At 44.0% G+C, this 26,820-nt stretch overlaps 1 protein-coding gene across 9 annotated transcripts in view; it reads right to left on the reverse strand.

Annotated features, from left to right (window-relative positions):
* Positions 1-26,820, reverse strand: part of DENND2A (DENN domain containing 2A) — a 108,774-nt gene that overhangs the window by 53,604 nt on the left and 28,350 nt on the right. For all 9 annotated transcript variants that reach the window (XM_073809993.1, XM_073809996.1, XM_033863362.2 and 6 more), the window contains 3 exons: positions 23,530-24,693; positions 7,117-7,244; positions 5,375-5,496 (listed from right to left, as the gene is read on the reverse strand). In XM_073809993.1, the coding sequence (XP_073666094.1) occupies positions 5,375-5,496; positions 7,117-7,244; positions 23,530-24,693 (1,414 nt within the window). The remainder of the gene's footprint in view (positions 1-5,374; positions 5,497-7,116; positions 7,245-23,529; positions 24,694-26,820) is intronic.

Raw genomic sequence — 26,820 nt, forward strand, 5'->3', positions numbered from 1 at the left:
CTCTCTTCTACAGAGGCCTCCCCCAGGAAGTAGTCAGATGCCATTCACACACACGTACACATTTGTTCACATATGCCCACAGGTACACATATTCACATGAATACATAGAAGCTCCCTTAACTATACATACATAGAGATACACAGGAAAGCATACACACACGTTCCAACAATTGGGACATTACGCTAATGTAAAGTAATGGCATTACATTAAATGATGGCATACCATGCAGGCAATACAAGTTGTTTTTAAAAATAAAGTTAATGACATGGGGAAACACTCATGATAAATGTAAAAGAGCAGCAAAAATGTATATACAACATCATCCCAAATCTTTTTTTCATGTACACACACACACACACACACACACACACACACAGTGTGACATGGTCTGGAAGGAAGTAAACCAAAGTGTTAACAGTGGTTTTCTCTGGGTGTTGGGATTACATGCAATTTATAAAAATACTTTAAAAACACACACACACACATAATAACAATCTATTATAGAAAAAAATATAGGTGAGTACAAAGAAAAAATAAAAATTCCCAATTACAGATGAGTTTTTTTAAGATTACACATTTTGGTATTTAAAAAGAATTTTATAATGAGAATGTTCTGCTTTTAGAAAATGAGGTTATTTTATAAAGAACACATATTGAGGGACTTCCCTGGTGGTGCAGTGGATAAGAGTCCACACTCCCAATGCAGGGGGCCTGGGTTTGATCCCTGGTCAGGAAACTAGACCCCACATTCATGCTGCAACTAAGAGTTCACATGCCGCAACTAAGGAGCTGGCAAGCTGCAACTAAGGAGCCCAGGAGCCACAACTAAGGAGCCCACGTGTTGCAACTAAGACCTGGCGCAACCAAATTAAAAAAAAAACACACATATTGAAAAGCATAATTCTTTTTCTTTAAATTAAAAAAAATTTTTAAACTTATTTACTTATTCATTTGGCCGCTCCGGGTCTCAGTTGTAGTATATGGGCTCTTAGTTGCAGTATGTGGGATCTAGTTCCCTGACCAGGGATCGAACCCGTACCCCCTGCATTCGGAGTGCAGACTCTTAGCCACTGGACCACCAGGGAAGTCCCTGAAAAGCATAATTCTATCTATTTAGCAAACACACATAAATAGTAGTTATGTTGCAGGCACTAATGTAAGTGGTTTACGATAATTAATTTGATTAATCTTCATAAGACCCCCTAAGAGGAGTGTACAATTATCATTCCGTATTTTTACCAATGACATACAGATGTATAGAGATAAGATTATTTGCCCAAAGTCACAGAACTAGCAAGTGGTCTAGGTAAGTTTTGAATGGAGGCAGTCAGGCTCCAGAACCTGCACACCTGACCAGATACGGTCTCTACGCAGCCGCAGCTAAGTAACAGATGATTTGTTGGTGGCAGATGGTGTGGGTAAGCTACCCAGGCAACCAGAGAATGCCAGTTAGTGACTTTTCCCACTTAGGTGTCAATACATAAGAAAGAGTATCTCATATTAGCCTAGATTTCCTTTATTACAAAAAACAGTTCCTACCATATTCACTGTGCTATTCTACGTTTGGGAATGGTGGGTGACACATACCAAGAAAAGAAAACGGCCCCTTCTCAGGAGCTTGCATTGTGTGTTTGTAAGTGTCAGCATCTGCCCCCAGCTGCACGTCTCTCCTTGTTGAGGAAAATCTGTCCAGTTGACCCTTACTTCTCTACTGGGACTAGGCACAATCTAATTAAATAAAAATCCTCAAATACGTTTTAGGACTTTTCTGTGGCTGGTAGAGGAGGTTGTCACGGAAAGACTGCTTCAGTAAGTTCTCAGTCCCAGATGCAGCCCAGATGTGGCAGATGCTCCATGAATATTGATGAGCTAAATGGAGGAGGTGGAGAAGTCTGCAGCTGTCCCCCAGAACGGGGACACAAACCAGACACCCAGATGTAGGAAGGCAGAGAACTGAGCATGACACAGAGTCTTGCTAATGACTTGCAAAGGCCCAAAATGCCTGCAAGTATCTGTGGCAATCAGACATGTGCATTGGGCAACTGGATTCTCTTTCTGCAGGATAGCTGCCTCTGGACTTCAAGTTCTCATTGACATGATTACCTACTGTGCTTTACTGTTTTGGGGACAGGGGACCTAGGTTTTCTCTAGCCTGGCAGGAAGGGGAAGAAAAGGGCTGCTAAGCCTTTATTTTCTGGTAAGAGGGAGGAGCACCCAGTTCTGCAGGCAGAGCTGCTTTGGACAGATGTTTTCCATTGTTCCTAAGAGGCCATGCAGTTCACTCCCTGCATGAAGTGGGGTAGAACTGAGTAAGACACGAAGGGGGCAGACTGGGTATGATAGCCTTCTTTTTCTTTTTTTAAATTTTTATTGGAGTATAGTTGATTTACACTGTTGTGTTAAGTTTCTGCTGTACAGCAAAGTGAATCAGTTATACATATACACATATCCACTCTTTTTTAGATTCTTTTCCCGTATAGGTCATTACAAAGTACTGAGTATAATTCCCTGTGCTATATACAGTAGGTCCTTATTAGTTATCTATTTTATATATACTAGTGTGTATATGTCAATCCTAACCTCCCAATTTATCCCTACCCCCCCACCTTTCCCCCTGGTAACCATAAAATTATTTTCTACATCTGTGACTCTATTTGTTTTGTAAATAAGTTCATTTGTTCCATTTTTTTTAGATTCCACATAAAAGTGATATCATGTGATATTTGTCTTTCTCTGTCTTATTTCCCTCAGTACGACAATCTCTAGGTGCATCCATGTTGCTGCAAATGGCATTATTTTGTTCTTTTTTATGGCTGAGTAATATTCCATTGTATATATGTGCCACATCTTCTTTATCCATTCTTCTGTCGATGGACATTTAGGTTGCTTCCATGTTCTGGCTATTGTAAACAGTGCTGCCGTGCATAGTGGGGTGCATGCATCTTTTCAAATTATGGTTTTCTCCAGGTATATTCCCAGGAGTGGGGTTGCTGGATCATATGATAGCTCTATTTTTAGTTTTTTAAGGAACCACCGTACTGTTTTCCACAATGGTTGCTAACAATTTACATTCCCACCAACAGTGTATAGGAGGGTTCCCTTTTCTCCATACCCTCTTCAGCATTTGTTGTTTGTAGACATTTCACCAAAGAAGACCTACAGATGGCCAAGCGGCACATGAAAAGATGCTCAACATCACTAATTATTAGAAAAATGCAAATCAAAACTACAATGAGGTATCACCTCATGCCGGTCAGAATGGACATCATCGAAAAGTCTACAGACAGCCCTCTTCTTCTAAGCCAGACTTATCCACTGTGGGAAATGAAGGATTCCCTAAATGTTGAAGACATCCACATTCCAATGAAAATATAAACAACACATTTCAAAGGCAAGTAGAAACTATTTGCTAATTATTGGTTGTCATGGATTATTCATGATGACACTCTTTTCCATAGGAGGAGAAAGCAGCAGTTAATTGGTTTTGGCAAGTATTGCAGCAATTGACTTGGGTGGGTAAGATCCACCCTTCATGAAAGGTTCTACCTTCCACCCTCTTGAAGAAGATTCCCTTTGTGACTATCATGTCTCATGTGTATACACCCCGCCCGCCAGCAAATCCTGACCTCGAGTGGAGCCCAGAGAGGAAGATGGCTTCTTTTCTTAGGCTGGAAACAGATCCTTTCAATGGGATTTAAACGGACACTTGCAGCCTGGATTTGGTCTTCCTTGATTTAATTTCTTCAACAACTAAACCATTGTATAACAACTACTTATGGAAGACACAAAGAAAACAAATATATACTTCCTGACCTTGAAGAATTTACAATCTAGTTGGGGAGATGTTTTAAAGATATTTTACGTCACCTAAATCAGAATTCAAACCATCAAAGTAAGAGATATCATAAGACAGTATATACAGTTTGATGTGAAATGAATGCTTAGCCCACTGAGTGTTGCAGGCAAGTACAGGGGGAACAAGTCCCAGGGACTGGGATGACCTGGAACCTTCCTGAAGGAGGCATGATTGAACTGGGCCTTAAAGGATGGGAAGGGAGAGGTCCAGGCAAGAGCCAAGGGCAGAGGTAGAAATGACCTAGCACAGGGGTGGGCAAGTTACGGCCTATGGGCCACATCTGGCCCGCCACCTGTTTTTGTACAGGCCATGAATCAAGAATATTTTCACTTTTAAATGGCTAAAAAATATATATATATATTTCATGACACATGAAAATTATATAAAATCTAACTTCAGTGTCCATAAATAAAACACAGCTTCACTTACTGGTTTGCATATAGTCTGCGGCTGCTCTGCACCGCGATGGCAGCACTGAGTAGTTACAACAGAGATCATATATCATCATATATAACCAGATCTCTGGTTCTTTAGAGAAAAAGTTTGCTGATCCTGGGGCTACAATATCAGAGGGGCAGTTAGTAGGCTTTGGCTGGAGAGAAGATTTTGTACATAGAAACTGCGGGAAATGGTAACCAGGGATCAATTATGAAGGAAGTTTAATGCTATGCTAAAGAATATGAATTCATACTAATCTGTTCTCTGTTCCTACAATTTTGTCCTTTCAAAAATATTATATAAACGGAATCATGTAGCATGTAACTCTATGGGAGTGGCTTTTTTCACTTGCCATCATTCTCTGGAGATTTATCCAGGTTGCTGTATACATCAATAGCTTATTCCTTTTTATTGATGAACAGTATTCCATCATATGAATGTACTATACTATATGTAACTGTTCACCCACTGAAGGATATTGGGGTTGTTTCCAGTTGGGACCATTATAAATAAAACTACATACGCAAAAAAAAAAAAAAGAATATGAACTCAGTTCTGTAGGCAATGTGTTGATGTTATCATGTATGTGAATATAGTAATATTATCTGTATGCACATAGTACAAAACTGCAAAAGGTTCAAAAAGATATTCTGTGAAAATGTCAGTCTTCTTTCCTGACCTCCAGATACTCAGACACTCAGACAACTCCACAGAGGTACCCACTTACTCATTCTTAGGGACCCTTACAGAGATATTCTAGTACATTCACAAACATATATGAGTTTGTTTTATGTCAGGACATTCTTCTTTATAGCTGTATAACATGGATGTACTATCTTATTTACTCAGCTGGGGAGAATTCTGACCTAGAAGCTAAAATGACACTTTAGAAAGCCTTGTTGAGCAGAGGGGTTCCAAGAGAACTAGAGGCAGGAAGAGGAGGCAGGCTGCCGATGTGTAAATCCAGGAGCCTGGCAGTGAGGGTGGCCTGGCATTCCAGTGTGACCCAGAACTCCAGCCTGCTCAAGGCCGTGGTGCTGGGGACCCCTCTCCCCCACTGCTCCTCTGGGGGCTCATACCTTGGTGGGTGTGTCAGGGATGGAAGAGGTGGGAGAACCTGGAAAATTCAAGACACACTTCTTCCCGAGGCATCGACCATGTAACTCAACGTCCTCATAAGGATTTTCCTTCATTGGTGGATCTGCAGTCAAAGGCAACGGATTAGAAACTGGGAACACTAAGGAAGTTCTCCTTATCAGATCACGACCCAACACCTTATCAGGTCTCTCCTTGTGGGGATGTCTGTTGTCTTGCTATCCATTTAACCTTCCTCTTGGTAACAGACCTTGGTTTTCACTGGGATAACTCCCTGACTCCCCATTCTTAGAAATGTGAGATTAACTCCACTCCCAGTTTCAGGGTTTAAGCCAATCTGAGTATCCCGAATCCCTGCCTCAGTGACCAGCTCTGGGAAGGGCTCATATTCCAAGCCTAAGCCAATTGCTGCATGGCATTCCTGGGCTCTGAAGGTGAACAAGGGACCTAAATCAGTCTCATCAGAGTGAACCTCAGGATGTTTGCTGGGACTTGCAGGACACAGGCTTTCCTTTCTCGCTGCAAGGCACAGATTCTGGGGAGCCAACGGCAGCCATCATGGGGATCGTGGGAAACCTGCTGAGAATGGAGCTAACATGAGAGATAAGAAATGAGGAAGAAAAAGCCAGTTCTGGTCACATGAGCCAACAAACTCCCTTTGTTGTTTCAGCTGGGTTTTCTGTTCCTTGTAACTGAAAGCTTCTCTGTCAGGTACACACTGCTAAGAGAAGTCTAGATCTCATACCCACTTTGGATTTGGGAAGCCTACTGCTTTGGCAGGAACCCATCTCTGGCAGCTTGGACACAGCAACTCAAATAGCTCGGCTTAGTGTACGCCCTTCCTTAAGTCTCATGTTTCCTCCTACCATGGAGTTTCTTCTAGTGTTGATGACTGCATGCATGTAAGTACATGTATATATGCCTGCTCTGCCCCTTGCATAGGGACACAGAAGGGTTTCTTCCTCAGCTCATTTCTCGCCCACTGCCGCCCTCAACATATGCAGACACGGTCTGGGTCTACACCTTACTGAAACTGTGATCCTCCCTGGAGATTATTTAACTCACCAAACCTAAATGCACAAAAGCTCTGTGAATCTGAGCCCCATTTTGGAATCACAGAATTCTTTAGAGCAAGGCCAAAGTTACTTTTTAAATAGAAGACATTCATTTCAGTCTGAATTGTGATGCCGTTACTGCCACATTCCTACAGTTTTGGAAAGAGTACGGTGGTCTTTGGTTTTCTTTCATTCAGTAATCCCTACAATTCACTGAGAGTCTGTTATAAACCAGGTATTTTACATACCATTTTCTTCAGCCCTCAAACAACCCTGTAAAGTAGCTGTCACCCTCCCTAGTACAGAGATGAGAGAATTGAAGTTCAGAGATGTTAAGTCACCAGCTTAATGTCACACAGCTAACAAGTAGCAGAGCCAAGATTCAGTCATGGATATTGAGGCTCCAGGTCTCATGTGCTTCCCGCTGTATCACGCTGCCTCCTTGGCCGTTCATCACCAGCCCTTCCTCCCCACTCCAGCCCATTTTTCTCTCATGTATTTCACCATGGGTCACTCTTCCACCCACCTACCTGATCTCTCATTCATTTGAGTACATGTTTGTCTTTGAGTGTGACTGTGTGTGTGTGTGTGTGTGTATTTCAAGCAGCCAGCCCCATTTCCTCCCTCTTCCTTCTCATAGACAGACTCACTCAAACATTTTGGCCTCTTACCTAGAATGTCCTCATAGATGTTCTCCTCCGATAAAGTGCGTGTGAGCCCCAGCTTAGTCTGTGCGTACCAGTCCACCCTGCTGTTCTCAGAGGAAGACTGCAGTAAGTCTTCAAACTCATAGGACTTTCTGGGTTGTACAAGGTGGGAAGAAAAAAAACCGAGAACTCAAATCAAATTAGGCTGGTTCAGAGAATACATGCCAAAATGTTTTTTTTTCTTGCAAAAATTTCCAATACTGAAATCAACTCTGTTCTTTATAAGAAAGTGTGAAAATCCTCAAATACGAGATGTGGTTTTTACTTGTGAGAATGTTTATGCTATTATGCCAGCTAAAGATAGTAAAGTATACATATAAAATACAATCCCAACTTTGTAAGCAAACATGTACACAGAAGATAAAAAGAAGAGAAGTGAAACATAGAGCTGCTATCTCAGGACTGAGGGACGACTGGTGTCTTCTCTTCACTTTTACTTTTCTGGATTTTTCAAATGTTCTAGTGTTTACAGAGCACACATTAATAAACACAAAGGAGTAGTAATGGCCAATTCAGAGCAGAGAAGAAGCCTGAGCACCTCCCCCTTCTCTCACCCAAGTGGTTATCAGAAACCCAAGGGCCAGTTGAGGCACCCCACGCCACCCTGAGATCTGTGCAAATGTGCCCGGGGCTCTGTCTGGGGCCTGGCTCACCGCCACCCTCCCCCCCATCTTACATCCACACAGGCTGTCCCTGTTCTGCTGGTATTGACCCTACTGTGAAATCTAGCCCCTTCTCCAGCTCACACACACACACACACACACACACACACACACACACACACACACGGCCAGTCACCTTGAGTTTCTATGATCTTTTGTAACTCTATGGAACACTTGGGAGATCATGAGGTGGGTCATATTATGAAACATACAAAACATCACCCATCTCACAGGTTCACTCCACCTCCCCCCTTTTTCTTCTCTCTCTATCCTTCTCCAAAGTAACCCACAACTTCTCCCTGTTGGAGCAGAACAGTCCTGCCCACTCAGGCTCCAGAGGCTCACCTTCTTCTGGCCCCAAGCAGATTTATCAGGAATTTCTGCTGAACACACCTGGGCCTTCTGTGAATGGAATTTAGGTGAACATGCAGTCCACCCACGTTAAACAGGGCACATCCCTGAGCTGACTTGGTCCTGGCCCCTCACTCCTTCTGGTACAGGGCCCAGATGCTCACAAGCCTCCTCTGGCTCAGCAATCACCGCTCTTCTCTCTCACTGTGTTCACATGTGTCTAGTACAGTGTTCTGCGCATGCCAGATGGCACATTGCAGCTAACTGCTGCGAAATGCAGAGCGTCCTCGTTTCCTCACCCACACTTCCAGCCCCGGGAGAAAGTGCCCCTCTGGTGGCTCTAGGATTAAACAAATCTGGACACAGATCCCGAATCCCTCATTCACAAGTCTTTTCAACTTGGATAAACTACCTGAGCTCAAACTCAGTGTCCTGATTTGTAAAAATAGTAATTATCTCATAGGACTGTCCATAGAACAGAGGACGTTTGTGAAGTCCTTGGCACCTAATAAGCCCTCAACAAATGTTAGCTATTATTATCTGTCGTGGTGCTATTAGTTATTTATGCAGCCAGGGCTTTATATGAACATTTACTGTGTGGGAGGCACTGTGCTCAGGGTTTGGAAAATGAGGACTAAAACAGCCAGAGTCCGTGCCTCTAAGAGCTTACATTCTAGGGAGGAAGACAATGTTCAACCAGCTCACACACAGATAAACAGAATTATAAACTGGGTTAAGTTCAGTGATGGAAAAGCACAGGTTGCGAGGATGTTGAGGAAGGCTCAATGTAGGTTGTGGGATGCATCAAGGGAGGCCTCTATGAGAAAGTCACTCATTGAAGCTGAGCCTTGAAGGATAAAAAGAACTTAGTCGGGGGAAGAGCATTCCAAAAAGAGGGAAAAGCATGTGGGAAAGTCCTGAGTCTACAGAGAGAGCTCGGTGCATTTCAGGAAACGGCAGACAGACGGACACCATGGCTGGGCTGCAGGGAACAGGGTGGAGAGTGCCAGGCAATGAGACAGCAGAACCAAGCAGAGGCCATCTGCCTGCTTTCCAAGCTTTGGGGATTTCTTGCATTTGAAATCTTTCCCTCTCCACTAGCTTCTTTCTCTCCTTCTTTAACATGCACAGGTTTCCTCTATCTTAAAAAGCTTTCATTTGGAGCAATGACCTTTGTGGTTCTGCTATTTCTCACCTTCCTTGCCAAAAAAAAATTTTTTTTTTTTTTTTTTTTGCGGTACGTGGGCCTCTCACTGCCGTGGCCTCTCCCGTTGCAGAGCACAGGCTCCGGACGCGCAGGCTCAGCGGCCATGGCTCACGGGCCTAGCCGCTCCGCGGCATGTGGGATCTTCCCGGACCAGGGCACGAACCCGTGCCCCCTGCAACGGCAGGCGGACTCCCAACCACTACGCCACCAAGGAAGCCCTTGCCAACATTTTTAACTAAAGGGAGGGGAGGATGAGCAGAGATTATTCTCTTAGTTTACCACAGTTCACTCGTTTTCCTTTCCCTTACCCTCTCAACCTGTCCGTGTGCATCCCTTTCCTGAAATTCCTCTCTTAGTTTACCACAGTTCACTCGTTTTTCTTTCCCTTACCCTCTCAACCTGTCTGTGTGCATCCCTTTCCTGAAATTCCTCCTAAAGGTCACTAGTGAGTTTCTGGTAGAACCTAACAACTTTCTCGGTCCTTTCACTACGTGACACCACTTGGTTTCTACAGCATAAGGTAGCAGTGCTCAAAGTGCAATCTGTGGGCCAGAGCTGGGGTGCCAACTGTTTCTGGTCCTTGACAAGATAAGTACAGAAATTGAGAGAAAGCGTTTAGGAACTTTTCAAACAATTTGACAGAATGAACTTAAAAAAAAACACAAAAAAACTGAGGTTTGTATACTGATGTCTTTTTTCATTACATTCCTCTGGTAATTCTTTTTTTTATTATATTTTACAGAAGTATCTTTTGGCAAAGGGTTGGAAACACCTGCAAACCGGCCCCCCTGATGGTCTGAGGAGGCGGGTGCAGAGCTGCCCTAACTCTACTTGCCTTGTCAGACCGCTCTTCCTGGGCTTGCACTGGCAGCTCTCTACCTCTTCCTCTTTCTGGGCTATAGGTATTTCCCAAAGCTTCTCCTCTTCAGGCTTCATACTTTTTTCTTTTTGGCTGCACTGCACAGCTTGCGGGATCTTAGTTCCCCGACCTGGGATTGAACCTGGGCCCACAGCAGTGAAAGTGCCGAGTCCTAACCACTGGACAACCGGGGAATTCATTGGGTTCTATACTTTAATATCTGCACAACTGAATTCATCACCCCTTATCTCCACCCCACCCTCATTCCTTTATGAACTTGAACGCGGCACTTAGGACAGGAGCACAAAGATGGGCTTCTAGGCTGGAGCTCTATGGCCTTAAGTCAGGTCACAAGGCTGAAACCGTCACCAGTGCCCCAGGGTTCTGACTTATGAAAAGAAGTTTGTGCCCAAAAAAAGGGATACTAATCCATGAGCCCCTTCTTTCTCCCCTTGAGGTGTCCAGCGGGGAGAGGAAGGACTGAGTTTCAGAGCTCTCGCAGATGGGACCTGGGGGAAAGCAGGTCTGAGCCGTTTTCTCTAAGATGGGAATGGGTTGTGCTGTGACCCCACTCTGAACATTTTCTAGTCCAGTTTCCATTAGCCCAGGCTGGCAACAGCCAGGCAGGTGATTGGGGCTGGAGGTGTGGCCCAGAACTCCTGGGTTTCCCCTGCTGAGCAAACCAAGTTACGTTAGCTAGTCCTCAGCATGTACGCTCCGTGGTAGGGAAAGTGCAAACTGTTCAGAGACCACAGAATCATTCATTCAGTACTTACTGTGTACTGACCAAGTGCTTGTCTTGGGTCAGCACATTCAAACTTTACAACAACCTTGTGAAAGATTACTATTATTATACACATGTTATGCATGAGAAAACAGGTATAGAGACATAAGGTAAATTGCTCAAAGTCACTTTGGGAGAACCCAGGAAATCTGGTTAGAGATTGGTGCTCTTAAAAAGACAGGCACTGGACTTCCCTGGTGGCACAGTGGTTAAGAATCCGCCTGCCAATGCAGGGGACACAGGTTCAAGCCTTGGGGGGGGAAGATCCCACACGCTGCGGAGCAACTAAGCCCGTGCTCCACAACTACTGAGCCTGCGCTCTAGAACCCACGAGCCACAACTACTGAGCTTGCGAGCCACAACTACTGAAGCCCGTGTGCCTAGAGCCCGTGCTCTGCAACAAGAGAAGCCACCGCAATGAGAAGCCCATGCATTGCAACTAGAGAAAGCCCATGCTCAGCAAGGAAGACCCAACACAGCCAAAAATACATAAATTAAAAAAAAAAAAAAAGACAGGCATTATGCAGAGCACACAAGTAAGGCAAGGCAGGAGGAAAGCTGCAGTCACAGTCCCCAGATTAAATCAGGTCGAGTTTCCGAAGTTTACTGTTAGGAACTTGAACTATTTTTTTGTTTTTTATTTGGCTGTGTGGCTTGTGGGATCTTAGTTCCCCAATCAGGGACTGAACCAGGGGCCCTCGGCAGTGAGAGCACGGAGTCCTAACCACTGGACCGCCAGGGAATTCCCAAACTAATTTCCTCTATAAAACCATATTACACATTACTGAGCATTGCCCAGGCAAGCCCTCTATTTCCCATAATGTAACTAAACTATACGATGAAGAGATGCTATGAACCCTCACAGGGAAAAGAGAGGACAGGTGGGGAGTCACTTCACTGGGAGCTGAGCAGTTTCTGCCACAATAGCAGGAAGTCCACTCCCAGCAGCAGAGGGAGAGGGTGGTGGCCACTGCCTACAGTTAAAGCCTTGACTGCCTGGGATTCCAGCATGACGTTGGCTAAGGTGGGCCTTTTCTTTGATTGCAGAAAGGGGCTGCAGCTGTGCCTTGCTTTGCCACGGAGAGAGCTCTATCGTTATTTATTTATCATAAATTTATTTATTTATTTTTGGCTGCGTTGGGTCTTCATTGCTGAGCGCATGCTTTCTCTAGTTGTGGTGAGTGGGGGCTACTCTTCGCTGCAATACATGGGCTTCTCATTGTAGTGGCTTCTCTTGTTGTGGAGCACGGGCTCTAGGCACGCGGGCTTCAGTAGTTGTGGCTCGCGGGCTATAGAGAGCAGTCTCAGTAGTTGTGGTGCACAGGCTCAGTTGCTCCACCGCATGTGGGATCTTCCCAGACCAGGGATCGAAAGCGTGTCCACTGCATTGGCAGGCGGATTCTTAACCACTGTGCCAAGAGGAAAGCCCTATCACTATTTATTTTTTAAATTTTATTTATTTATTTATGGCTGCGTTGGACTTTGTTGCCGCGCGCGGGCTTTCTCTAGTTGCGGCAAGCGGGGGCTACTCTTCATTGCGGTGCGCAGGCTTCTCATTGCAGTGGCTTCTGTTGTTGCGGAGCACGGGCTCTAGGTGCGCAGGCTTCAGTAGTGGCTCGCGGGCTCAGTAATTGTGGCTTGTGGGCTCTAGAGCACAGGCTCAGTAGTTGTGGCGCATGGGCTTAGTTGCTCCGCAGCATGTGGGATCTTCCTGGGCCGGGGCTCGAACCCGTGTCCCCTGCATTGGCAGGCGATTCTTAACCACTGCGCCAGCAGGGAAGCCCTATCATTATTTATTTTAATTTTTTAAATTTTTATTTATTTATTTTTGGCTGTGTTGGGTCTTCGTTGCTGTATGCGGGCTTTCTCTAGTTGCGGCGAGCAGCAGCTACTCTTCGTTGTGGTGCACGGGCTTCTCATTGCAGTGGTTTCCCTCACTGTGGAGCACGGGCTCTAGGCACGTGGGCTTCAGTAGTTGTGGCACGCAGGCTCAGTAGTTGTGGCTCACGGGCTCTAGAGCACAGGCTCAGTAGTTGTGGCACACGAGCTTAGTTCCTCCGTGGCATGTGGGATCTTCCCGGGCCAGGGATCGAACCCGTGTCCCCTGCATTGGCAGGCGGATTCTCAATCACTGCGCCACTGGGGAAGCTCCATTATTTATTTTTAAAAATATCATTTGAGGTACCAGTGAAGCAATATTTTTATAGGTCAAATTTTAAAATAATAAAATTATTAAAAAATAATATCTGAATATTAGTTCAAATGTTTTAATAATAAATGACCTGGGAGACGCAAGAGGGAAGAGATATGGGAACATATGTGTATGTGTATACTGATTCACTTTGTGAATCAAAGTGAATATGTATATGTGTAACTGATTCACTTTGTTATAAAGCAGAAACTAACACACCACTGTAAAGCAATTATACCCCAATAAAGATGTTAAAAAAAAATAATAATAAATGCCCTAACAATAAAGATGTTTGTATGCTAAAGGCTCTCCAAGTCCCAGCGGATGGCTCACTTATTTAGAGCATATGTGGCACAATCAAGAATCTGGATCATCTGTTGGGGTTTGTTAGGATGGGATTAGCCTGTAATCCAAATGGCTGCTGTCAGATACCCTGGGATTTCAAGCTATAGTTTGAATGTTTTTTACGATCCTTCCATATTTCTGAGAACAAGATGCTAAAACAAGATATCAGCCGTATTTTGCATTTGATTACCAACACATAAAAGGTACCACCAATCTAAACAGTATTAGAAAAACCCACTTTTAAAATGTTACAAACTTCCATTAATAAAAAAAAAAAAGCTGATTAGAGGATGGTTATTCACAGTGCAAAACTCTTATTTAATTTGCAAAAGAATTCATCACAGGATTTCTTAAATAGTAGTTCCATTTCTGTATTAAAATGTTGGGTTTTAGCTGGTTAATTCTTATACAGGAAGCCTGAAAGACAAACTTTAAATCAACATGAAGCTACTGTCCATCCAAGATCAAGAAGAAACCAGAAATCCTTACATGCCCAGCTTCTAGAGGCAGTGGGAAAACAAAATTCCAATCACGAAGTTTGATTTCTCATTGTCCTGTGTTGGTGACATGTTTGCAAGCATTAGCTTTATTAAGTGGTTGGTTCCTCCTCAGCACTATTTCTATAATCTGCATAAATGGCCTCCAAGGACTGCAGTCCTTTGGTTCTGAGGTTCAAGTCGGTGATTAGGGTCCCAAAGAGGAGACATATGATTAAACTAATCATCCAATCATTTAGCTAAGTCTTTTCCATGAAAATATTATTTACTTGAAAAAAAGGTTTTAATACCGTTATTTACACATTAACTTTGAAAGGAAATTTTGAAAGGCTAATGATAACCACATCCAAATTGGCTTCTCTCTCGTTTAAACATTTCCACGTTTGTTCCACATCCAGCTGCATGTTTAATAAGCACCTCTTAAAGGGTGGACTTGAGCTCACAGCTGGTGATGCACGGTAAGAAGTCCCTGGGAATGTATTTCCTCGAGGTCCAGTGACTGGGACTCTGCGCTTCCACCGTAGGGGGCACAGGTTGGATCCCTGGTTGGGGAACTAAGATCCGGCAAGCTGTGTGGTGTCCCCCAGCAAAACAGTGTAATTTCGAGTAGCATTTTGAATGTTTTTGTTTTTGTTTTTGTTCGCAGCACACGGGCCTCTCACTGTTGTGGCCTCTCCCGTTGCAGAGCACAGGCTCCGGACGCGCAGGCTCAACGGCCATGGCTCACGGGCCCAGCCGCTCTGCGGCATGTGGGATCTTCCCGGACCGGGGCACGAACCCGTGTCCCCTGCATCGGCAGGCGGACTCTCAACCACTGCGCCACCAGGGATGCCCACATTTTGAATGTTATTTGTGACTTTTCCATATTTTGTAAACGAAGTACTAACGTAAGAGCTCATCCCACATCTCCGTTTAGATGATGCAAGAGAAGCTCAAAATGAACAAATCCGAAGTTGAACTCATACCACCATTCCCCACTCCCTCACGAGGACCAGCTCCCTCTCCAGTGCTGCCATCTCGGCAAAGGCCATCACCATCCATCCACGTGTTTACGCCTTAACCCTGGAAGTCCTGTGCAACCTTCCCTCTCCATCACTGCCCACATCTAACCAACTAACGAGTTCTACCTGCAAAGTATCCCTGGGATCCACCCACTTCTCTCAACCCCCACTGCAGTTATACCACAGGGTAACCCCAAAACCTCCTTGATCTCCCTCCCACCCGCCCCAACTACCCACCCTGTCCACTGGTGCCCCTTCCAGTCTCCCCGCAGCTGTGGGGTGGGGCAACCTCTTAGGAACGCAAATCGGATTGTGTCTCTCCCCTTCTTGGACACTTCCAGATGCTTCCCATTCCTCTTCGGTAACAGGCCAACACCCTCGCCTGGGCTCCAAGGCTCTTCCAGAGCTGACTCCAGAGGGCTTCTGGACCTCAGCTTACACTCTTCCTGCCCCTCTGGCCCACCCCCTGCCTTTCAGTCCTCCAGTGTGCTAAATTCTTTCTTGCCCCAGGGCCTCTGCTTGTTTGTCCACTCAAACTGCGCGCGCACACACACACACACACACACACACACACACACACCCATTTCCCAGCCCACCCCCTTGCCTGGGAACCTCAGGCCTTGTATGAGTGTCACTTCCTCTCTGAGCTGGCCAGGTTTCCATGACAGGCTAGCTACCGCTGCTGAACATTCCCACAGCACCACAGGCTTCCTCACTGCCCCGAGAGTGCTTAGTTACATAACCAGTTGTATAGTTCTGACTATTACTAGTACGTAAGTTTCATGAGGGCAGGGTCTGAGTCTGTCTTATTCATTGCGATAGCATAATACTACATAGGTATAGTAAAATGTTGGTTGAGTAAGTGAGTGAATATTTTAAAAGCTGGTTTTAATGGCCATCTTTACTGCTTATAATTTATCCCTATTTTGGGGTAAAGATATATTTTATCTGTATTCTGAGAGCTAATGTTTAGTCAACTGTTTGAACATATTTCCCCCAGAATTATTTTCAGCTGTATTTAAATTTGCTTGGACAGCCTGAGACCCAGCACCCACCTAAAACACCATTCAGATGATCTAGAAACCAGGGATGCCTTGCTCTGAGTCCCTCATCCACCTCCAGCTGCCACAGACTCTCTTCTTTCCTCCATCCCCGGTGATCAGGGGCAGCTCTTCTCCTTGGGAAGGGCATTCATACCACTGTTACTGATCAGGGTTCTTGGCCTCCTTAATCGATAGAAATTGATCAGAGGCCAGAAAAGAGATTCAGGCAAGACTTTATTGGGGCCCCTGCTGCAGCAGTGGGGAGTGAGAACAAACAACAGGTTCCCTTGCTTGCTCATTTGCTCAAGGGGCTGCGAGCTGGTTCCTTAAATGGGGTGAGGGTAAGGGTGTGTCCAGGGGTCGGGCCAGAGGGATGGTTTAGGTGGGTTTCCCACCCCTTTGGTGGTGTTGTATGCAGCGGACATGCGCAGTACCCTACTTTTTCTCCCTCCCGCTCTTCAAAAGTGGCAGTTGGGTTTTTTTGGCCTCTTTGTATCTTTTGTCCAGAATTTGTCCCAACTGCACATGCAAACAGTTATTTTTAGTCCCTTATAGTTTCTTTGTATTTTGCTGCTCAAGGAGATGTTTGTCCAGGTGCAAGCATTGAGCACTGCAGCAAAGAGTCCCAGGTCCCAGCCTGTCTCACCACCAGGTGATCAGAGTAGGGGGCTAAATGAATGTTTATGTCAGCTCTTAGCTCTCACTCTGCTACTGGGTATCTCCTCTGTCGAGGGCTATGACTACGCCTGTTGGGTTTCCACTTATCTCTATCCTGGATGCAAAAATAGAAATGTCAGAAGAAAAACTATCCTTAGCCACCATTGTACCTAAAATCCAACCATTTCCACCTTCTCATGAGAAATGACATGACAATCACTATTGTAATGTTGAATGACAACCACCCTCTCTACTCTCATCTCTTTGTCTTCCAATGCAAACTACTATCGAAATAAATGAATTCACAAAGTCAAGCTTCTCAGCTGCTTTCAAAGTTACTTTTGCTCTAAATCTCAAATTAATCAAACAATTTGCCCCTTTGAAAATTTTAAACATTCAGTTTTTAGACATGGTAGTTAGAGTTGCCTCATGGATGACATGGTGACTGAGACAGATAGTGACAGAGACAGACCACAGTGTGGCTGGTACGTTAACTTTAACGACTAAACCCATGATAGCTGAGGGCTGCTGCCCAGCCAGACTTCTGTGGGGATCCCTATCAGTCCTAGAGTAGATGGAAATTATGGAATCAATAACAGCACCGTATAATTTGGCAGCCATATAATGACTGAGGTTTCATGTCCTCAGAAAGTTCTGAAAGTCTTACACTAAAGCCCCAAGGAAAGGCTGAATCTCTGTGATGCCAAAATAATCAGTTGAAAAGTTGAAATTTTGGTCAACATAGTTATTTGGTTTCATAAAGATCTAAAAGCTCTGTCATGTGATCATATTAAACTAAAATAAAACAATCTGAATTCGAATGAAAACGTTTTGGACACACAGACCCATGTGAATTCAGGACGCTGCTTACACTTAAAAAATAATCACTTTTCTTGTTAAATGTCAGCCTTAAGGCATTCCTGCCAAAGTTTTTAAACGTATGCCATAAAATATACATAACCAAGTTAATGCTGCTGTAGGAAGCTTATCTTTGGAATTTCCTGACATTTGAGGGTTTCTCATTTTCCATTTTAGGATTGAAGGCATAAGTCCTTGCAGTTAATTTCCTGGGGCTTTAGAGAAATGAAGAAAGAAGAGAGAAGAGACAGAAGGAAGGAGGAAGAGAAGAAAAAAGAGGAAAAAAGAAAAAAGAGCAGGGAAAAACAGAAAGAGAGAAAAAGAAGAAAAAGAAAAAGACATTTTCTCAAACCGAGAATCTGAATCCATTGGTTTGGCTCTTGCTGAGGTGGACTAACGGCCTATGAAAATAAGCTGAATACGTTCTCGGGAGCGCGCAGCCTGGCCGTGTAATTCTAAACCCTCATAACCTCAAAATCCTTAATCATTTCTTTCTTCAACCTTGGCTTGGCTTTCCTGCCTCAGAGAGGACAGGAAGCCTGCCAAATTCAGAGTTGGGTCTTTTCTTTTTTTTTTCCTTAAGCGATAGGACCACAATAAAGAGCATACTTTGTTTTTTAAGAGTAGAAAGCGAACATCTTGCCCTAATCACCCCCATTGTACAATTTTAAACAAAACGAAAAATCCAAAGCCAAAATTCTTAAAACACAGTTGATGCAACCATATTCAAACTGGCCAAGAAAAATTACATCTTTGGACTGAAACTAAGTAACTTTAGCTGGTTTTAAAGAAAATGCTGGAAGACTGAAAAGAGCAGATGGTAGCTAAGAGAGAAGAGATAATGGGAATAACTGTTCACCAGGTTGATCTGTCTGCCCAGTGATGACACAGCTGAAAGATACCAATTTCCCAGAACGAAGCTGCCCCTGGGAGAGTGGGTCTCTTTGGAGGAATAGCCCGGAAAGGGCACGGAAGGGCTACTCTGGGTAAGCACTGGGGACAGGAGCAGAAAAGTCACGAGGGCACTTAGGGCCCTGAGGTTGGCACTAGTTTGGGAAAGGATTTAGAATTGGAGGTCGATTCAAACCTTCTCAGCACATAAAGAAGGAAGCCTGTAAATTCTTCTATAGATATCACATAATGCTGATACCAAAGCCTAGTAAAGTTAGTATAATAAAATCCAAGTATAGACCAGTCCCATTTATAGAATACTGGGACAAAAATCTTAAATAGGGGGCTTCCCTGGTGGTCCAGTGGTAAAGAATCACCTTCCAATGCAAGGGATGCAGGTTTGATCCCTGGTGAGGGAACTGGGATCCCACATGCCGCAGGGCAACCAGGCCTGCACGCCACAACTATTGAGCTTGTGCACCTCAACTACAGCCCACATGCCGCAAACTAGAGCCCACGCACCCTGGAGCCCACACGCCACAACTAGTGAGAGAAAATCTGCACACCACAACTAGAAAGAAGCCTGTGCGCCACAACAAAAGACCCCATGTGCCGCAACTAAGACCCGATATAGCCAAAAATAAATTAATTAAATAAATAAAATATAATAAATCTTAAAAAAATCTTAAATAGAATAATAGCAAATAGAATTCAGTTGTGCATTAAAAGAATAATGAACCAGAACAAAGTGGGAGTTCATCCCCCAAATAGTACGATATAAATTCACTATTAATAGGTCAAAGGAGAAGAAACACACAATCATATAATGCTTCTGAAAAGTAATTTGACAAAACCCAATCCTAATTTTTTAAACTCTTAGTAAGAAAAGGATTACCAATGAACACCACCTTGATAGCATGAAAACATAACTCCAACAAGAGTTCTTGAGAGTAACACCAGAAGCATTACCACTAAAGTTAGGGGTGAGATAAAGCTGCCCAGTGATATCAGCACTATTATTTCACACTGTTATGAAAATATTAGTCAGTGCACTTTAGTAAGAGAAAGAATCTGGAGATGTAAATCAAAATGAAAAACATAAAATGATAATTCTTTGCAGACAATATGATTATATACGCAGAAAGTCCAAGAGGAACAATTGACAAACGATTAGAAACAATAAGAAATTTAAGGAGTCTTTTAAATGAATAATATACAAAAATAAATATTTTCTTAAATACAAAGACCATATAATGAGAAAAAAGATTACATTAACAATGGCAACAGGGCTTCCCTGGTGGCGCAGTGGTTGAGAGTCCGCCTGCCGATGCAGGGGACATGGGTTCATGCCCTGGTCTGGGAAGATCCCACATGCCGCGGAGCGGCTGGGCCCGTGAGCCATGGCCCCTGGGCCTGCGCGTCCGGAGCCTGTGCTCCGCAACGGGAGAGCCCACAACAGTGAGAGGCCTGCGTACGGCAAAAAAAAAAAAAAAAAAAAAGCAACAATGGCAACAAAAGAATAAAATACTTAGGAATAAACTTAGCAAACGTATAGAATCCCAATTAAAAGCTGACATATTTCGTGTGTGTGTGAAATTTGATAGTGATAATATAGACCATTTAGGAAAAGACATCAGAATATTCCAAGACATTTTTTGAATAAGGAGAATAATTAGGAAATAAATAAGAGGTTTATAATTATTAAAAAGGAGACCAAATGATCATTTGTGTGTGTATTACATGGTAGTGTATGTAGCATGTCCAAAAGAATCCACTAATTATTAGCAACAATAAGAAATTTCTGTAAGCTCTACTAGATGTTAAAACAGATTATGAGGGGACTTCCCTGGTGGCACAGTGGTTAAGAATCTGCCTGCCAATGCAGGGACACGGGTTCAAGCTCTGGTCTGGGAAGACCCCACATGCCACGGAGCAACTAAGCCCGTGTGCCACAACTACTGAGCCTGCGCTCTAGAGCCCACAAGCCACAACTACTGAAGGCCCTAACTCCTCACATACAAGGGATCTTCAATAAGATTATTTGATTTCTAATAGAAACTATGGACGCCAGAAGGTATTGGGATCACATATTCAAAAGGCTGAAAGAAAAATATTGTCAATTAAGAATTCTATACCCAAACAGGGACTTCCCTGGTGGCACAGTGGTTAAGAAGCCACCTGCCAATGCAGGGGACACGGGTTCGATCCCTGGTCTGGGAAGATCTCCCATGCCGCAGAGCAACTAAGCCCATGTGCCACAACTACTGAGCCTGCGCTCTAGAGCCCACACACCACAGCTACTGAAGCCCGTGTGCCTAAAGCCCGTGCTCTGCAACGAGAAGCCACTGCAATGAGAAGCCCGCGCACTGCAACAAAGAGTAGCCCCTGCTCGCTGCAACTAGAGAAAGCCTGCGTGCAGCAATGAAGACCCAATGCAGCCAAAAATTAATTAAAATAATTAATTAATTAAAATAAATAAATAAAACAGATTATGAGGTTAAAATAATTAAAACAGTTTGGTCCTAGAAAAGAAATAGGTACCCTGGGCTTCCCTGGTGGCGCAGTGGTTGAGAATCTGCCTGTTAATGCAGGGGACACGGGTTCGAGCCCTGGTCTGGGAGGATCCCATATGCCGCGGAGCAACCAGGCCCGTGAGCCACAACTACTGAGCCTGCGCGTCTGGAGCCTGTGCTCCGCAACAAGAGAGGCCGCGATAGTCAGAGGCCCACACACCACAATGAAGAGTGGTCCCCACTTGCCACAACTAGAGAAAGCCCTCGCACAGAAACGAAGACCCAACACAGCAAAAATAAATGAATAAATTACTAAACTCCTACCCCCAACATCCTAAAAAAAAAAAAAAAGAAAAGAAATAGGTACCCTGATTAATTAAACAGAATAGAGCAAGAAAAAAATAACAGCTAACATTTATTGATCATTTACTATATGCCAGGCTCTGTTTTAACTTATGTTTACAAATATTTACTCATCCAATCTTCACAACAAAGCTATGAAGTGGTCACATGGAGATAATTATACATCTCCATTTTACAAATCAGTAAAATGAGGCTCAGACAAATTTAGGAGCTTGTCCAATGTCACACAACAACGCTGTGTTCATCACAGCGTTATTTGTAAACTGGAAACAACCTAGGTGTAAATCACTAGGGGAATGGCTAAATAAAATATGGTTTAGCCAGGTGCTGTAAAGATGGCAGTTAAAAAAGGAAGGTGAAAAAAAAAAGGAAAGTGGAACCATTGAAATATCTCAATGAGATCCTAAGTAAAAAACAGTCGATATAGAGCATGATTCCATTTTTTAAAGGATATAATATATACGTGTGTGTGTTTCTAGAAATTCTAGAACACCCAAACTTTTTTTCCCCTGTAAGGGAACATAAGACATTGCATTTCTGGCACCCAAAGAATCCTACCTGACAGACCATGTTGAGTAGGGGACTGACATGATCAACTCTGTATTTCTAGAAGACTCCTCTGGCTGCTGAGGAGAAGAACACTGGGGGTGGATACAAAATGACTAAGGTGGTGGCAGTGGAGGAGATGTAGTCAGCTTTAAGAAAATGTTTAAAACTAGAACCGAAGGACTTGCTGATGAATTAGACTGGGGGTATGTGAAAAAGAGAGAAATCACAAATGACTCTTAGGTTTTTGGCGTAAGCAAAATAAAGGGTGATACCACTAATAAGATAGCATCTATTTTGGGAAGAGACCGTTAGTAGTGGCCTGGATTGAGAATTTAGGTTTAGACGTGTTAAGTCCAAGCTATTAGATAACCAAATGGAGACCCAAGCATGAGAGGACTATACAAACCTGAGGCTGGGGGAGAGTCAGGGCTGGAGATATATATCTGGGAATCATAAGCATGTAACTGACACTTAAAACCATGGGACTGGGTGAGATCATTTAAGGGAGTGAGTGTAAATGGAGAAGAGGTGACATGATCCCGGGATGGTGTGTAGATGGGTTTGGGGGTGTTATTCCGACATGTAGAGGGAGAGGAAAATGGAGCTGAGGAGGAGCAGCCAGTGAAGTAGGGCTATCAGGAAAGCAGGTGGCCTAGAAGCCTAGTGAACATAGTATTTCAAGGTGGTGCGAGTCAAGTTGGTTCTCAAATGCTAAGAGAGGTCAATCAAAAAAAGAACAGAGAACTGGCAACTGTATTTAGCAAGATGGAGGTGGTAGGTGACTCGGTCTAGAGCAGTTCCAGCATAAGTGGCAAAAGCCCAACTGCAGTGAGTCAAGATAAACACAGGAGGGGAAGAAGTGGTGACAGCAGGTACAGGCAACTGCTCTGAGGAGTTTTTCTCAGTAGCTGGTTTCCAGATTAGCAGGTATCAAACCAATTAGCACATTACAGAAATAGACAAGAAATTAGGTTTCAAAACAGAAAAGAAATTGTTTCCAAAGCACAGATTTTACCTTCAAGCATTCACATGCTTTTATTACCTAAGGTGTTATTTTAATATTATAAAATATTTACCGTGTGTGCATCTATACGCATAAATGAGAAAACTGAGGCCTCGAGAGGTTACGTAACTTGTTCAAAGTCACTTAGATAGACCATGATAGGGCCAGGGTAGGTCAGGCAGTGTGTTTCTAGAGCCCATACCAAGAAAAAACATGCAAGGAAGAGCCGGGAAAGACTTCCGGCACCACGCACCAGGTGGGGATGGTAGCAGCAGAATGAACATCAATTAGCACCAATTAGTAGATGGCCAGTGTCAATACAAGTTTTCATTTAACTCTTGGTTACTGTCTGAATTACAAGCACTCATCACATTCAAAGGGTGATTTTTCAAGGCCAATACTCTTTTTTGAAGACAAGGAACTAACACAAAACACCTGTAACAGTTACCATGTTTTCAGGTTTAATCAGTGAACCATCTTAAGCTATGAACAGTCTCAACTAACTACAAGATCCAACAGTTTAATAAAATAAATAATTAGGCTGAGAACAGACAGTTGCAGTGCAGCCTAAAGGGCTCCAGCTGACAGCCACCAGTCACCTACCTGTGGTCAGCACTGGCCTTCGGTCTCCCGCTCCACAGTCTCCTGTTCACAGAGGAAGGCGGGGGAGAGGAGGGCAGAGGCGGGGCCGGTAGAGAGGGCAGAGGAGGCAGGTTCCTTTTATCTTTCCGGAAGCTGATGCCTGGGTTCCCATCCTTGTCCCCTTCGCCATCATGTTTGAAAGTTCTCCGGGGTTTGGGCGGGGGGCTGATGAAGGGTCTTGTGGGGGAGTCCTCCGAGCCCCTGTACACACTCTCCAGCCTCTGGTCACAGGGCCTCCCGCACAAGCCCTTCCTTTCCTCTGTGGCCTCAGGGGCAGGCTCCCTGCCTTCCAGGTCCAAGCGGTGGGCCCTGAATTCTGAGACACTCCCGCCCCCACGGTTCTCAGGAAGGGTGGGCCCCTCCTCGGCCTTGTCCGGCAGGCAGTGTGGGGAATAACAGGTGCCAGGTAGCTGGGGATCCAACCCTGCAGACCCATCCTTCAGAGCCTGCTCAAGTTTCTCCACCTGCTTCAGCACAGACAGGCTATCATTCTGAAAGCGCTGTTTGCCAAGCCTGGGCTCCCGGCCTCTTCCCAAGCTAGGAGCCAGCTCCCGGGCTGGCTGGCTCAGGTCTTGCCTCTGCTCTGCATCCTGTGCCCCAACTTTCACTACCCCTTTATTCCTCTCATCCTCTCTACTCTCTGCGTCCAGCCTTGTTCCGTTCTGAGCCTCTGTGACCCGAGTCCTCGAACCATCGCTGCTTCTCCTCTCCATCACACATGACGTCAGGTAATCCTCTTGCCCATCTGCTTTCCTGCCAGGGGCAGGAGTGGGCAACTCCTTTTTCCCTTCCCATTCTGATATCTTGTCCTTTATGCTGAGGGACTTGTGCCAGGCCCTGCCTTGGGCGGGAGGGCAGGGGTTCTGAACACTGCTTAGCTGCCTCTTGCCGGCCCTGCTGGCTCCTTTAGTGCCGAGATCTGAAGCTGGGTCGCTGATGATCATATTTGAGCTGAACATGTTCTGCTGAAAACAGTCCACTCTTGGCTCTAGCATCAGGTTATAGAGGCTCTCCAGCGGGCTTCTTCGGAAGGGTGAGTCCTGATCCGTCTCTAGGAAAGGAATGGAGGACCTAAATGGCTGCCTTTGAGGGTCTTCCCCAGCCTTTGGACCTTCCACCTTGACCCTGAACAAGAAAGACAAACACTGAGTGCAGGAATTCTTGGTTATTGTTCTTAACTAGTCATTCAGATTTGCTAGAACTTAGATATAGATGTTACATACTAGTTGCAAGCCACACACATTGAAACCACCATTAAAAAAATCACTTTATGTTTTTCTTGGGGAGACAGCACGGTGAAATGAAAGGAGCTATTGGATTGTGGAGTCCAATAGACTTGGGTTTAAATCCTAATTCAACCACCGACCAGCTATCTGACCTTGGGTAAATTGCTTAACTTCTCTAAACCTCAGTTTCCTCATATGTGAAATGGGAATAATAAACATATCTAACAGGGTGGCTGTAAACATTTAATAAGCTAGCTCACATAAAGCATCTAGTATGGTGTGAGTGTACAGTAAATGGTAGTTGTCATTAGCTTTTTTTAGTATTTTATTTATTTAGTTATGTATGTATTTATTTATTTGGCTGCACCGGGTCTTAGTTGCCACGTGCAGGATCTTCACTGCAGCATGTGGGCTCTTAGTTGCGGCATGTGGGATCTAGTTCCCGGACCAGGGATCGAACCTGGGACCCTGCATTGGGAGCGTGGAGCCTTAACCACTGGACCACTAGAGAAGTCCCATATTTGCTTTTTCCCCTGATGAAAATAGGAGAAGTTTTTCCTAATACTGGGTTTGATAAATTGTCCTGATCTGAGTGGGTAAAGCCACAATGATTGGCTGCATTTGAATGGAACCTCCTCTAGAATGTGAGCCCTACTAGACTGGTCTCTCCGTGAGGACAGGGATTGTTTTGTTTTGTTTTGAACTGTGGCCTGTTTTGGCTACTGCTACATCCCTAGCACCCAGAACAACATCCAGCAGAGTAGGTGGTCAATAAATATTTGTTGAGTGAATAAGTGAGTAAACAAGCAGATTCAGATTTCTCACATAGCCTGGAACTGCACTGTCCAATATAGTAGCCACTAGCTACATGTGGCTATTTGAACTAAAATCAAATTAAATTAAAGCTCCTCTTCCTCAGTTGCAGCAGCCATATGTCAAGTACTCAGTAGCCATGTGTGGCTAACGGTCACTGTATTGGATGCAGAAGAACATTTCCATCATTGCAGAAAGTTCTGGCCTAGCACGTACGTGTGGGGATATAGGCCTCCATACGTGACTTTAGGAGATGAGTTAGTGCCACAAAGATGTTAAAAATTATTTTGAAAGAAAAACAGAACATTTGAAGCTATTCTAATGAGAATGGGAGTATCTGTGTTTTGAAATGCAAAGCATTCGTCCACCAGCAAAGGTCATGACGGAGCACAGGGACCTTAAATGTGCCAAGATTAGCAAACATGCATGGACCGACTTCATGGTGCATGTTTTCTGAATATGTAGATCTGACTATATGGAAACTCCAGTTAAGGTTCACATGAAGGATGAATAATTAGCAATTTCATGCATCCTGTTACTAGCTAGCTTTCTATTCCAGAGACTAACGGTTGTTTATGTAAAGACTTCTCCCAGGACTGGGACATTAACATGTAAATTATGTCGTCGTTCTTGGTTGCTCAGCATAAACCAGAAGCTTGTGAAATTGCAAACAAATTTTCATATGTTAAATGTGGCTATCAAAGCAGAATTCCTTGTTTAAATAATCAATTAGCATTCATAACAGAGCGCTTACAAAAAAGAAACCCTTTTGTAATGGTCCTGTCACCACTGAGGATATTAGCATGAATTCAAATTTTAGTCAGAACCAGTTTGTTATTTTACTGAGAGTTCAAAAGACAGAAATTTAAGTCCTTGCTCTCATTGTGCTAGAGGCAAGATGAAGAAACAGGACACATAAAAACACAATTCAGGTTAGTTCACACTTAGTGAGAATTGATGATATAATATATAATCATAAATATCCTATGTACTGTTAAAAAATATTGACAGTAGATAAATATATGGCTTTAGAGTTAGAGGGACCTGGGTGTGGACCCTGGCTTCATTTTTTTTCACTTTAAAATGAGAACACTGGATTTTATTGGTGCAGAGGCCAAATTTATCTTGTTTGCTGTGACCAGTACATAGTAGGTAGTCAATGAATGAATTGTTGTGTTAATATATGTAATGTGCCCAGAGCACAGCACACATT

Source organism: Tursiops truncatus, chromosome 9 (assembly GCF_011762595.2).
Source record: "Tursiops truncatus isolate mTurTru1 chromosome 9, mTurTru1.mat.Y, whole genome shotgun sequence".
Lineage (NCBI taxonomy): Eukaryota > Metazoa > Chordata > Mammalia > Artiodactyla > Delphinidae > Tursiops > Tursiops truncatus.